The sequence below is a fragment of the Idiotropiscis lumnitzeri genome, chromosome 10 (genome assembly GCF_059441095.1).
Source record: "Idiotropiscis lumnitzeri isolate Australia: NSW breed Sydney's pygmy pipehorse chromosome 10, RoL_Ilum_1.0, whole genome shotgun sequence".
NCBI lineage: Eukaryota > Metazoa > Chordata > Actinopteri > Syngnathiformes > Syngnathidae > Idiotropiscis > Idiotropiscis lumnitzeri.
In genome coordinates this window covers 16,594,321-16,608,703 of record NC_142400.1, presented here as the reverse complement: position 1 = coordinate 16,608,703, position 14,383 = coordinate 16,594,321, and the positions used below count along the sequence as shown (strand labels likewise).

Sequence of the window (14,383 nt, the reverse complement as noted above, 5' to 3'; positions counted from 1 at the left end):
TGGTGCACTGTGGCCTTAAAAAAGAGAAAAATATACACTTAAGTCATGAGGCCATTAGTAATTCTTGATAATGAAAAAAATATTTGTGTTTCATTTCACACTATTTATCTTTCCAGTGACTTGGAGCCTCTACCGTCTGAGAGACATCCTTCCCAGCAGAAGGACCCAGAGCAGCTCCAAAGGGACCCAGGGGCCAATGACAGTGGCAGCACTGCCCCACGCAGCACAGAGGGCTCTATCTCAGAAGATGTCTTCACGGAGTCTGAACTGTCCCCCATCAAGGAGGAAGAGCAAGCGTCCAACGAGGATGTCTGTCTGGACAAGTCCTCTTGCGCCTCGACAGAGTCTGTGCAAACCGTCACCCAGGAGGAGCCCACGTGCTCGCAGGCCCCAGGCAGTGCCCGCAGCTCAGTCAGCCATCCTGAAGAGCCTCCAGCAGTGAAGGCCACCGCCACAGTAGCGAACAATGCTCCAGACACTGCCGCAGAAAAGACTATTCAGTCCCCTTCGGGTTCCAAGCAGCACAGTGAAGAGAAGCCACCAAGCACACCCACTACCAGCACTATCACTAGCCAGGCCCTGCGCCCCAGCAGCAGCAGCAGCACCTCTTGTCCAGGGTCCCAAAGTACAGCCACCCCACTTGCCACAGACACCCTTTCTGTCACAGCCACTCCATTGGGGGATGCCAACGAGGGGACTGAAGCCTCCAAAACAGACTCTATGCAACAAGCGACAGTGGAGAAAGATCTTGTAGAACAAGGACAAAAGGGCAGCACACAGAATTCACAGGGTAAACACACTTTATTTTTTTTTTTAGCTAAAACGTGACGCTACATTATTCTTTGGTCAAGTATCAAAGTAAACTTTGGACTTTTTAGGCTAGTATCTAATGGGCAGTTAATTATAAACTATTTAATCAGCATGTGTGATGTTTTGAATACATATATTTTTTCCTGATCAGCAATAGGGTCTCTCGTTTTTCTATTTCAGATTGCTGCAGTGATACTAATTGTAATTGGTGATTGGAGATAGTAATTTGCCAAAGATGGGATTTAAACTTGGTCTGGGTCTTAAAAGCAGTTTATGCAAGTTACTTTCAAAATATAATATTTTGCATATTACTCGTTACTTACATTTGAAGGTAATATGTTTCCTTTCAATATTACCATCTGTGTCGCGCTATACTTCTCAGTCTTCTGTTACACTCCACAAGCAAGAAGAAAACATTTTGTACCCTCCCCAACTCTCCACTGTGACTATAAATGTTATTTTTCGATAAAATGCTCATAAGTACACACCCTTATTAACATTAAAGAAAAAAACGAGAAAAAAAGAAATACAGATGAACTTCCAGCAAAGAATAACCTCAAAATGGTATTTTAATCCATAAGAGCAGACATCTATCATGCATCAATTTGCCTGAAAATAATCATAATAATTCAGAGAACCACTGCCACTTAGTAATACGGCTGTGCAATTTGTTTTAGTACGACAAAAAAAGCATGTATCCCACCCACCTATGCACTCCTACATCGTACTGCGCCTCCCCAAATAGGCCCACCCCACTATTTGACAAGGCTTGGTGTAGAATTAACTTACCACTTGTAAGTGACTTTTTAGTTTTCAGTTAATTGTAATTTCTTATAGCGGAGGGGTTGCACAAAATTTGTCAAATGAGATCGATATTGCAACTGCGGTTACCATGAATATCTGAATTACAATAATGTAATGAGTTATCGTAATTAAACAAACCAAACCTCTACCCAACATGATACAAAGTCTTTTTATACTCCTCTTTTATATTATCCTCAAGTTACAAAGTGTGGACACACAAATTTTGAAAAAAAAAAAGTGAAATGAAATATGTTAATAGCGGATACCATTTCAATAATGAAAATAAAAATGCACTTCAAGAATGAGGTCTAACAGCAACCAGAAAGGGCAAGTAATTAAGTATTTGGGAGCCTGGGCATATAGCCTGCCCTGAAATAGCAGTAGTCGATAATCATTGAGAACAGCATTGAACATTTGAAAAATATTGCTGATATCAGTCAGAGACTGAGAGAGTGTATCAAACAAGTACTTAAATATTTTCTTTAGCTGACACAAATTTAAAAAAATGACTGGATTCCCCAGTTCGTGCATCTCTCGTTGGTATTTTTCTTGTGGTTGAAACGTGACATTGCACATACATGATGTCACTTCCCCCAGATGGAATCTTAATTTCTGAAGTGTCAGAATGCTTCACTTCTAGCTGTTGACACTCTAATTCTTATGTATTTTCTAATGTACATTTGTTTGCTGTGTGTCTTTATCAAGAAATAGGTTCTACTCTTGTATTTTATTATCTGTTCATTATTAGTTTGGCTCCACATGCATACATGAGGGAAACAACACCGTGACTAAGAAATACATAATTCATCGTCCAGTAGTCCACCGTTGTCGAATGTTACTCGCCACAAAATTCAAGAGGCTGTCACTGACATTGCCACATGGCAGTGAATGACAAGTTCTGCTAGGTTTTCTGAAAGCTTGTTGCAAATATCTTGCAGTGCATTTGCGTGTAACGAGTTGTGAATTTGTGTTGAAGCCGAAATTGGATTGTTTCATTGTAATAATATGTTAGATTAGATGTTGCTGTTGAATATTGATTTTTTTTTTATATCAACCCAATATCACTGGTAACAGCTGTGATTATAATGCATTCTCAGACTCAGTAACTGTAATATTCCAAAAATAGAATGAGTCGTACGTTATATTACTCCAATTCCGTTGAGAAGTAATATATTTCTGTAGCGCTTCACTTTGGTTATGTGTTCCTCACAATACTGATGATGGAAAGATAAAGAAAACCCCATGTAATTACCATTGAGCAAACACGGTCATGATTACAGTATCTAAATAGTATTTTATACTTTTCATGATGACAAGTATATCACGTGCAAAAGAAAAGGTAAATTACAATTTATAACAGCAATTTCTTTCTTCTGTTTTTTTTTACTTTTAAGCATTTGTATAGAACCATGCCATCAAAATCATATAAAACAAAGTGTATTTCTTTATGAACAGAATTAATATGGCCTTAAGCTACCCATCGCGTTTTGACTTGGTGCCTAGATCAGTTTAAAACACTGCCCAGTCCATGATAGCAGGTGACGGGCACATCCAGAGCACTTGGGATTAAGGAGGGAAGAATGCAACTTTTATGTCGCTTCTAGATTCATGCAGCTGTTCGGGTTATTGCCTCAGATTGCATGAATTTTTTATTTAAGAGGCTTAGCTAAAATAGCGTTGTGCATCGAGCTTGAGTTAATACAACAGGACGTTTTGGTGTTTGGGAGATCCAAAATCAAGTGGGTCACTATTCTCATGTGAGGATGCATTCCGATGCCAGCTGTGAACTGGTGTACCTCGAGCTGTCTGCTCGTGATCAAATCACAGATGATGTATGCCAGGCCACAACAGAGTCTTACTGTGACTCATTTGGTGCTGTATTAGCAACATAGCTGGACTCAATTTCAATCAAAACCGCAATTTTCACACCTTTTTCCTCCCAAAGAAGAAACAAACCAAGACAGCAGCAGGGAGTCTTTTAATTTTCACCCTACTTGACAATTATTCTGCAAAAGCATTTAACAATTTAAGGACATAGACAGTCAAGTCTATAAATAATTAGACATTTTTAAGCATTCCAGCTGTGTATACCACCACAATGGATTTGAAATGAAACAATCAAGATGTGCTTCAACTGCCGACTGTGTGCTTTAATTTGAGTGTATTTCCAGTCAGATCAGGTCAATCATTTAATATTCTACAATTAATGAAATACCTCCTATAGATAAAACATTTGCGAAAAGACTAATTCATGCAAATTAATAAATCCTCGCAATGAAATAGACCAATTTGAATTTAAAATAGTCCCGTTTTGCTTTTCATTTAACTTTCTCTTACTCGTCTAGGATCTGCAGAGAGAAGTAAGAGCCACTCACACAAGTTCCTTTGTCTGCGGGTGGGGAAGCCAATGAAGAAGACGTTTGTTTCCAATGCCAGCGCATCCATGCAGCAGTATGCCCAACAGGGCAAGAAACATGAATACTGGTTTGCTGTGCCACAGGAGAGGTCAGTACCTCTGCAGCATACAGTCTCATTCTTAAGCCGCAAGACAAAAATATAAATGTATCGTTATACAGCTGCAAATCTGCATAGAATTGACGGCCATTGAAATGCATTAGGGGCGGCACGGTGGGCGACTGGTTAGCACAATGGCCTCACAATGTGGAGGCGCACTGTTGGAATCCGGCTCCGGCCTTCCTGTGTGGAGTTTGCATGTTCTTCCCGTGCCTGCGTGGTTTTCCTCCGGGTACTACGGTTTCCTCCCACGTTCCAAAAACATGCTTGGCAGGTTGATTGGACACTCTAAAGTGCCCCTAGGTATGAGTATGATCGTGGATGGTTGTCCGTCTATGTGCCCTGCGATTGGCTGCCAACCAGTTATGGGTGTCCCCCGTCTACTGCCCAAAGATAGGTGGGATAGGCTGCAGCGCCCCCAGCCACCCTTGTGAGGAGAAGCGGTACAGATAATGAATGGATGAAATGCATTATAAGAAAAACCCAAACTCTAAAAAAAAATTAAAAAACACAGCTGCTAAACATCCGATATGTGTTTTTCATGAAAAGAGGGCTCCCTCCACTGCAGTTTAAAAAGCTGAGACTAGGTGACTCCACCCATGCCAACCTTGAGTAAGCGGGAGTCCACTGTATATTGAATAAAGGGTTAGTTCACTCAACAGTCTTAAAGATTCGTTATTTAGTTTAATTTAAATCCATTCAAACATGTAATCTGTCGGAAACAGTCTAATAGAAAACATTTGAGCAAAAAAACGTAACCTAAAGTACTTTGCAAAAAGCTGCGCGTGTGAACCAGCTTGTTGTACTTTTTCTTTCTTGAGTAAAGACACGGTGCTCTTTCCAATCAGTAATCACCTTTGAATCACATTCGTCATTCTTCAACATTTTGAGCACGAGACTTGGCGCTGAAATCCCCCCCACTTTTTTTATTTGGAATTCAAGAAATGTGGCCTACATTTGCGCCACAGGTTGCTCAGCTGCAACATTTCCCACTAGGCAAACCATTTCCCAGTGCTGCTCGTAGGCTACAGATAATAGCTACGCGACACGGCATATTACAAAGCTACTTTTGAATGGTCGCGCTTGTACATCACAATTAGTGTGTGAGGGGAGTATTGCGACGGTGAACTGGTGGACATCCGAACAGCTCTTAAGCTCTTTGCTCAGAGAGCAATGGACACTCTGGAATCTGACCTAGATGTGAAGCGAGGCGCATGATGTGTCTTTAAGTAACTTTGCAATTGTGTAGGAAGAAAGTGAGCCTAAGAAGAGCCATACTTACTTGCTTTCATGCAATTAATAAAATCTTGCACGAACTTCAAAAGTATGCAGCGCATATTTACCATTTTGTATTTTGGTATTACTGTCATAGATGAAGGCTGGAGTAGTCAGCAGCACCGTTTCATTTCATGCCATGCAATATTAATCAAGGGACTGGGCTGTCTGGTCTCAAAGTATTTTGCCAGACAATTATGTCTTATTGCAATTGGTGGTCTGTTTCGTTGTTTGAAGGACATTTTTCCCTGTTTCATACTTGATATTATTATTAGAATTTTCTTTGGAAATTAAAACGTTCATGACTCTGTAGTAAATACCTGAAGTAATTGTGACTGTGGTATTTGCATTCAATAACAGATTAGATTACAATTTGATCACATAAAACATCTTCTGTAGTGTAAAAGATTGTTTTTCAAAAATGTTAGGCATTTTTAATAGATAACATTACATACAATGTATCTTACAATAAATTAAATATTTTAATGTCATAGGTTATGTGTTGTATTTCTTATGCACCCGAAAAGTAACTCACCGTTGACAGATAATATTTGTTCTATTTTGGAGGTTTTTCGAGAAAGCAAATTGCCTCTCTAATTGATTTTCTTCATTTGTCCCTCCTAGGTCAGACCACCTTTATGTGTTTTTCATGCAGTGGAGCCCAGATATGTATGGTGAGGGGGTCAGAGGGATGGGGCAAGAACCTGGATTTATGGTGGTCAAGAAGCACGAGGTGTCAGAAAGTGCCGTGGACGAGCCCATCACTGACCTGAATGTCAAAGAATGGGAGGTAGGGACTTCCGGTTAACTTTGCCTCATTTGTGTTTTTTGTGTTTTATTGACTTGGATTATTCAGTTCTTCACTGATTATTAATCCATCATCTGTGAAACCAGAATCATGCGTTGTACTGTAAACGACAAACGTTGTGTGTCAAATTAAATGTGCACACTTGAGTCAGTTTTGCTTTCATTATGCACTGCTCAGTGTAACTGTAACGTTTTGTAAACTGCTTCTGTATTTTGTATTTGTGTGAATCACATCATTTCTTGATTTGATTGTAATTTTTATGTCAACTTTAAATCACATGTATTTTATGTATGCCATGTGAATACTTGCTTTGCTTGGAATCGCACATTCTGAACTTCCAACCAAAGTGTTTTGCATGTTTGTGCAATTGTTGACTATTCTCAGTGTATTGTAGAGTCATTACATGTTTTGACAATCGCTATTGTTGGTCAGCATTCGGCAACCCATTTTGCTGAATGGACACCTGCCAACATGCTTCTGCATTATTTGCCAAAATGCAGTGGAAAACTAAATGTGCTATGAAGGTCGTAGTATGCTGCTTTCAAATTTTTGGATTCCAGTATACAATTTCTGAATGCGAAAATGTTGCAAGAAAGCAAAACTGGTGTTGTCTTTCAATATCTGTAGCTCTGTGAGTAAATTGAAAATGAGTCCAATCGAAGTGTTTGTTAAATGTAATGTGTCTATGATGGACTGTTAAAAATTGGGGAAGAAAATTTGAATGGGAATGGATTATATTGTAACTGGTTTGTGCTTGTTCTATTTTAATAAATCATGACAGGCAGGCAGGTACGCAGTGACTGTGTAATGGGGACGTTTAACCTGTGCAGATGTGGTGGAATAACAGCTTTGTCAAAATCGTTTCTATCTATTTGTTGTTCTACAACTAAACGCTGAGGATGTGAATGCCGGGTATGCATCCACCTGACTGGCTGTCGCTCTGATGTTACTGTGGCTTTAATCTTCGCAGTATTTCGATGGGGTGCCAATATTTTTAACCAATGGCGTGCGAGTTCCATTTTTATCCCACGTTCTAATTGGCGTTCAGCGATGTCATTCAAATGGTATCGCTTGAGGACACCTTAAAAAAAGTCTATTTAGGTGCCGACTCTAAGGTTGCCAGGGCATAAACCTTCAATGCCTCTCTCGGGTGTGTAACTGTCCGCACGGGGAGTTAGATGATATTTGATGTGACTTTGTGTTTTCAACCTCGCTCTGGAAGCAAGACATGTTTTCAAGGAGGGTGAAGGGCCAAGAGAAACGACTGGCACCTAAGTATACATGTGTATGTTTCTTGTTTTCTTTTGTACTTTGTGTATATGCGCTCTTCGCTCTTACGCTGTTGTTGTGGTTCGAGAGCCACGCTAGCTTGCTAGCAAAGCTAACTAGCCCGCTAGCAAATGAGCCGGTTTCTGTTCTGTCACTTTTGTAGAAAAAGTCATCGCTCTTGTTTGGGCACCGCGTTATATGTTATTACAGCGAATCCACACGCGTGAGCTGTCCGAAAGTTTGTTGAGCAAGCGGCCAGCGATGGCATAAATTGATCCCATTGACTATGCTATAATGTTGCGGGGATCTTGGAAGTTGTCTTTGATATGTCATTTCCTCAAACTCTTATGCAATAACATTGAGGATGACGGCTGAAGACATTTGATAAGCATCTGACACACAGTTGAATGTGGAATTCACTGTGCAGTGTTATGATGTATACAGAATACAAAGTGGCGTCGTCCCGACTTGGGTTAAACGCTTTCTGAGTGACTTGAGGCTAAACTTTGCCTCTGCGTGTAATCAAACTGGTCTGTGTGTCAACCGTACAAGTGTTTTGGTTCGGGTACTGGTTTACTTGTGCATTTATAGTCCTTAATAGTGCCACATGATGGCTTTATTGTGTTAGTGATTCCTTGTTGTTTTATGCCTAATCCTCTGAAGAAGCTTGTGAAACATCATACCCTCATTGCCTGTGACCTTCAGCTTCAATGACATCTTTCTCATGGTTGCGAGAATCTTTTTCTGGTATTAAGGTTTATACATCCGTGTTTATTTCCTCTGTTGGTACATGTTAAATACTATATTTGTTTAAGTGCTATTCCCTGAGGAAGTGGTTGATAAATACATAAATTATTTAAGGGCCAGTGCGTGGAACGTTTCGTTTTTTTCCAAGTTAACTTATTTAAAATCTGCTGAAGAAATTGGTGGTAGTCTTGCAAAGTGTGGTCACTCTGCGGTCCCGTAGTGCGCGTGGTTTAAAATGCACATACTTTGGGGTGAGGTTGTTACATTCTATTAGTTTACCCCTAGATGGCACTAAATTCTCCACACTGTATCTTTAAATAATGGAAATTTAATTGGTTTTAGAGGTGATTGTTAGTCAATTTTTTTTCTTGATGATAGGAAAATTACAGTTACAGAGCACCCCTTTATCAAGGGGAATACGTTCCAAACACACGCTAGATAAGTCTGCAATATAGTCCATTCACATTTAATCCCTCCCAGCGTACAATATTTCTTAGCAGCGTTCTTGCTTTCAAACTACAGGCAATGTATGCTTGCTCGAAGCTGTTTGTTTACTTTAAAACTGAAAGAGGAAATAGCTTAAGCCCATGCATTGTATATTCAAAAAAAATGTTCAACCACACCGTATAATATGGTCTAACGAAAGACTGCTATCTCAGTTCTAACATATAATGCAAAACGTCATAGATGGGCTTACAAAAATTAGCATAGCTAATATGGGCTGTCACTTGTATAGCGCTTTTCTATCTAGAGTACTCAAAGCGCGTCACACTACAGTAATTATATACCTTAAAACAAATGCTACTTTGATGCACAATGAGCAGTAACAATACAAACATAGATCCATGCAACTCAGACTCACGGGTATATATTTTTTCTGGAGAGTTCTGAGCTTAAATGTAAAAATTGAAAATAATGCATGTTACATACTGCATATGTCTCTATGCAACGTTGCTAAGCGTTAAAGCGTACCAGCAATGAAATGTCAAGGAAAAAACATGGCTACATGAAGTTAGTATCTGGCTTGCATGAAATCAGTTTATTTATTCTTGAAAGCCAAAGTCCACGTTCTTTCCTTGACTGTTACGATCACAAGTGATCTCAAGCTAAGTCATCGTCGCATACACTTGATGGTCTTCATTAAATGGTGGACGGGTAACGATTATTAACTCAAGGTAAATCGGACCAGGGTGATAGACTGTCTACATGACTGAAGTGCCTGCAGTGAGCTGCACATGAAGTAAGGCTCAGATGCATTTTTTATGAGAATGGTAGTTAACTCCCTGAACTCCATTATTGGCAGTTGTAAAGAGAGCGCTTGTCAACAGAGAAATTACTAAATGGGCAACAAATGTTGTTGTGTTCTAGAAGCAATTTATATGCGACTGTTGTGACTGTGTTTGTTTTCCTGTAATAGACCAGGCTACATTATCAAGTTCTACATGTTTTGGAAGTAGATGTTTTGTCCTGTTGCTGCTTGTGATTGTGATTTTGCTGGAGTTGGCCGCATGGGGTGTAACTTTGTTGGACTCGGGCCATGCATAGAAAGGTCAGCGTGTTGATCTGTCTGGACTCGGGATTGTGTGCTTAAATGGCCTGGGGCTTAGGTGGATAAAATCAGTCAGACATAAAATGCTTTTGTTCACGGACTAAAGTTTTGTCTATTGGTGCAGATCAAGAAATTTTTGTCAGGTGGTGGAAAATTGGACTTTAGATTTTTACAAAAGTGGAAGATAACTATTGTTTTGTTAGCAAATAAATGAATCAAAACATATTTAATGCCGGATTTACACTGGGCATCCAGCTCTCAGTTATAAAATGGTGACCAAATCGCCTTCTATATAAAAACCTAATATTTACATTCACCTTGGAATGACTGATATTCAATAAATATACATAAAACAGGTAAGACCTGAACTATTCCGCTGTTTTATTTATTTATTCTACACTCCTCTACCTCTTGCTAATAGTTTTCAAAACAAGATTGCGCCAAATATGTCAGATTGCGGGAGCACAGCTCCCTTCACTTAACCCCACAGATGTTTGCTTACTCTCTAGCAGAAGCCTGACGCTTTTTTAACGCCGCCTGCTTGTTCAAACCTGTTTATAATTCCCTCCATCTCCATAGCTCCATTTTCATCTTATGAAAAACAGCCCCAAAGCATGACGCCACTGTGCTTCATTGGATGCCAAACAGAACGTTATGGAATTATGGCCCAAAATTCCAACCTTGGATTGGTTTGACTGTAGCGCATTTTCCCTTTTGTTTGTGGATATCAAGTATGTTTTTTTATTCAAATGTAAGGATAGCCGGGCTTGGATGTCACATACCCCAGACATATGAAAATGCTTGTTGTCACCTGTACTAAATAGCCAGTCCTTGCCAATAGTTCCTTCACTCATGTTCTCTTCTTCGTTCCATGGTATGTTGAAGGCCTTGGAAATTATTTTGTACCATTCTCCTGAGTGATGGCTTTAATCAGTGAGATCCCGCTGATGCTGTGGAAGCTTTCTGCTGATTACAAACAATGGCGCTGGAAGACGTGACAATTAAAATGAAAGGAAAAGCCTCCTAGAATAGCCAAACTTGATTTTGAGTTAGTCAGAGGCATCTTTAACTAGTGGCAGATCTACCGTCTCCAATTTGACGCAAATTTGAATATTATTGGTTATTTGTGCACGGAGTCACATGAGAGGGTGTGCACAGTGTAGAAGCACATTACTGTACCTCAGTTCTTTATTTTCAGTTATCTTAATTATTTGTTTTCACATTTGAGGTCTACAGGTTGTAAGTCATAAAGGTTCTGGAAAGAATTCATATTGGTCTCTCTTTATATCACAGTGATCTGGCGTTTTAGCAGAGGTGTGTAGACTTTTTATATCCACTGTAGCAGCTCTCGCATGAACTTTTCTCATGTAGAGTTGTAAAGGTGAGGCAAGGTTGCCTCCGAAAACTATTTATGGCTTACACTTTGAAGTTGCATATTGGTCACTTGAAAGTGGGTGTTAATGGCAGACTGAAGTAAATTAAATGGAGGCATTCAAACTATATTGGCTAATAGCTGCAGAGTAAATGTACCCAGAAACAGTTCCCTCATCCACACGTTACTCTCCTATATAGATATTGCCTAGTTCTTAATTGTTGTAGTCTCTTTTTCAAGTGGAGAAGTTGTTTGCATTAGTCAAATTGGATTAGCACATCTTTCCGTAATTTTGTTAGAGCAGTAGTTTGTATCATCTTATAACAATTTTAACATCCTAAATTCAACCTTTGTATTACACAAACATGCAAAATGAACCCCAAAAAATTCCCCAATCGCTTTGTTCCAATCAAGTCCATACCTGTTGCATCGCAGTGCTTCATGCGCATATGGGACTTCGGAACCCCTTCGTCATAGCCAGGCCTAGCAGCATTTTATGTTCTACCTGTTCCTGTCTTTGTACTACCAGGTAGTGTCTATGACGGAGTACCACCGTCGGATCGATGCTCTAAACAGTGAAGATCTGCGTTCGCTCTGCAAAAGACTTCAGGTGCCCAGACCAGCAATGTCTGCCCAGTGCCCACCCACTCAATAATGTGGCCAACCCTGCGACTGTCCCTGCCAACACATTCTTCTTTAGGGTCCAGCAGACTGCACACTTCAATAGTTGCCGCTGTTGCTCACAAATGCATTTTCAAACCAAATTCTGTCGCCGCTTAAATTAGAAAATATTTTATGAAGCGCAAAAAATGTAGTCAAACCACGTATGAAATAATTTCCGGAGCAATTGAAAACATTAATCACTTGAGCGCAAAGAAGTTGTTTTGTTTTGACTGGCAAGGTTTTGTCACGACTGTCATCTTATCTTCTCGTGGCAGCTTTTCCTTCCTTATGTTTCCAAGCAGTCTGCGTACAACCTAGTTATTACCAGCTAGTTTGTTAAATACACATACTTTATAGGTACACTTTACATTTGTCACTCAAATAAATGTGGTCAAAGAAATCCCATTGGAAAGATGTGTTGGATGCCACAATGAGCTGTTCCTAACCCATCTAGATGACCTCCTAGTCCAAGTAGCTGTACCTGAAGTTATATGGTGGTCATAAAACAACAGTGAGCTGTTCCATCCTTCTCCCAAGTACTCTTTGGAATCTAGGAAGTTTATCCTGATTGCTGATGTGCAATACACTGACTGGTGGTTGTTGTTGTAGATCACTACCAAAGAGGAGGTGAACTCCAAGCATGACACGTCCATCAAAACTGAACTGGAGCCTGAAACATTCAAACCAAACCTCAGAGAGCCAAGTGATCTCCTGGAGGCTGATCAAATTGAGAAGGTATAGTGCCTGCTGCTGCTTCACACACACACAAACATCAATTCATAACTGTGCAAAGTAGGACACGTTGGAACCTCCCAATTATACTATATTTTATATTTTTAACTTGCATTTGTAGATGTAGTGACAGACTATGTTAACTGTCTGAAGGTTTCCTGAGGCTATGTGGCAATATCCTGTACACAATGTCGGATTTTAATGCAGTGCCATCTTCGGAATCAAAGGCCAGAGGCATGTAGTTTTATTTTTTACCCACCCTCTAGAGTTTAGTGATTTTTCTGAATCTTTTGACGTTACCATGCGTCAGATGATGAAATCCCTAAATTACTTGCAATTGCACATTGCGAAACGTTATTTGTAAATCGCTATTTGCTCACGCAGTTTTTCACAAAGTGGTGAACCTTATCTGATATTTGGTGAACAACTTTTAAAATGCTCCTTTCATACCCAATCATGACATTCACATTTTTCCAATCAACCTGTTCACCCGTGAAATGTACAGAATGAAGGCACTGTGTGAAGACACAGTAATAGTTAACCAAACATGTCACTCTGGAGTCCTGGGTACAGGGATGATGGAGGCAGTCTTAAGGGCAGTTGGAACAAATGTTTGTTGGAGTGAGGTGTTGAAAATGTATTTTAGCACCTTGGTCTCTCAGTCAGTACCCGCCCTTGGGATATTGTCAGGGCCTGCAGCCTTACGGGGGTTTAGCCTTGGCAAGGTGCTCCTCACGTCTGCTTGGGATAAGCATCATCAGGTGGGGGTGTGAGTCTGATGTTGGGGTTGTGATGAAAGGAAAGTTAACCCCCCCAAAAAATCTGGTTGAACATTAAACATGCATTTGTAATATATTAGATTGATTATAAGTTGAAAAGGATTTGCAATTCACTGATTTCTATTATATGTTTTACACAATGTCCCAACTTGATATGATCGGTCGTTTCTGTTGTCTTTCAAGGCACATTTACTTGAAACATCTTTGAATCCTGTATCGCCTTGATAGTGAACTCTCACCCCTGAACACAATGTTCTAAGTAATATATACACAATTAAAACCTTCTCACCTTTGTTGCACAGCCACCCTCTACACAACTGCTTTGTGTTCAGTGGAGGCCGGTGCCGGATTAGTGTCGGCAGTGTAGACGTAACAATGAACATTTAGGTGACCTGATGACTGCCCTACCCAAGTACAAAAAGAGAGAAGATAGTTTGACAACAATAACAACACTGCTGAAGTGGCAATTCACTCCGACAGCAGTTGACTGACGGCTGGAAATGTGTGAATGCTGAGACGTGCAGTATCAGTGCTCAGATATAAAAGAAAATAATAATAATTGAGGACCATAATCTGTGTTAATTAATCACAGCTCGCGCAATCACCAGACGCAAACGTGGGGCTGTGAGCAAAATAGGTTTGATGTCAGAGTGTGACCAAATTCTTTGTGTATGCTGTCATGTTTTGGAGATTAAAAAATAAAAAGAAAGACAAGCTAGTGCAGTTCATTTTTGAAACGTTTGGCATGTTACAAAATAACAGTGAAAATGGTTAACTTTCTGTGCTCTTGCTGAATGGTGAGAATTTAAACTCTTCTTTATTGTAGCTGAGCAGGTACTTGGGAGATTAACATGTACAGATCTGGGTCACCAACCCCGAGTGTAGCTGTACTGTATGTGTGTTGTGGGCCCCGCATGCATTTTGCTTTTACACACACTCGCGCACCTCCAAATGAGTCCCAGTTGGCACATTGACCGATAGATTGCCAATATGCGACTTCCTGTAATCACCCTGAGGACATAAATCGGGCAGCGCAGAGGCGAGCCAAGTGGAGCCTCATC

General features: G+C 40.1%; 1 protein-coding gene across 6 annotated transcripts in view; it reads left to right on the top strand.

The window, feature by feature from the left end:
* oxr1a (oxidation resistance 1a) overlaps positions 1-14,383 on the top strand; it is a 152,478-nt gene that overhangs the window by 133,039 nt on the left and 5,056 nt on the right. For 5 of the 6 annotated variants that reach the window (XM_088306088.1, XM_088306092.1, XM_088306087.1 and 2 more), the window contains 5 exons: positions 117-790; positions 3,960-4,119; positions 6,028-6,193; positions 11,678-11,758; positions 12,421-12,546. In XM_088306088.1, coding sequence (XP_088162214.1) covers positions 117-790; positions 3,960-4,119; positions 6,028-6,193; positions 11,678-11,758; positions 12,421-12,546 — 1,207 coding nt within the window. The remainder of the gene's footprint in view (positions 1-116; positions 791-3,959; positions 4,120-6,027; positions 6,194-11,677; positions 11,759-12,420; positions 12,547-14,383) is intronic. The other variant, XM_088306091.1, reaches the window with a different exon arrangement.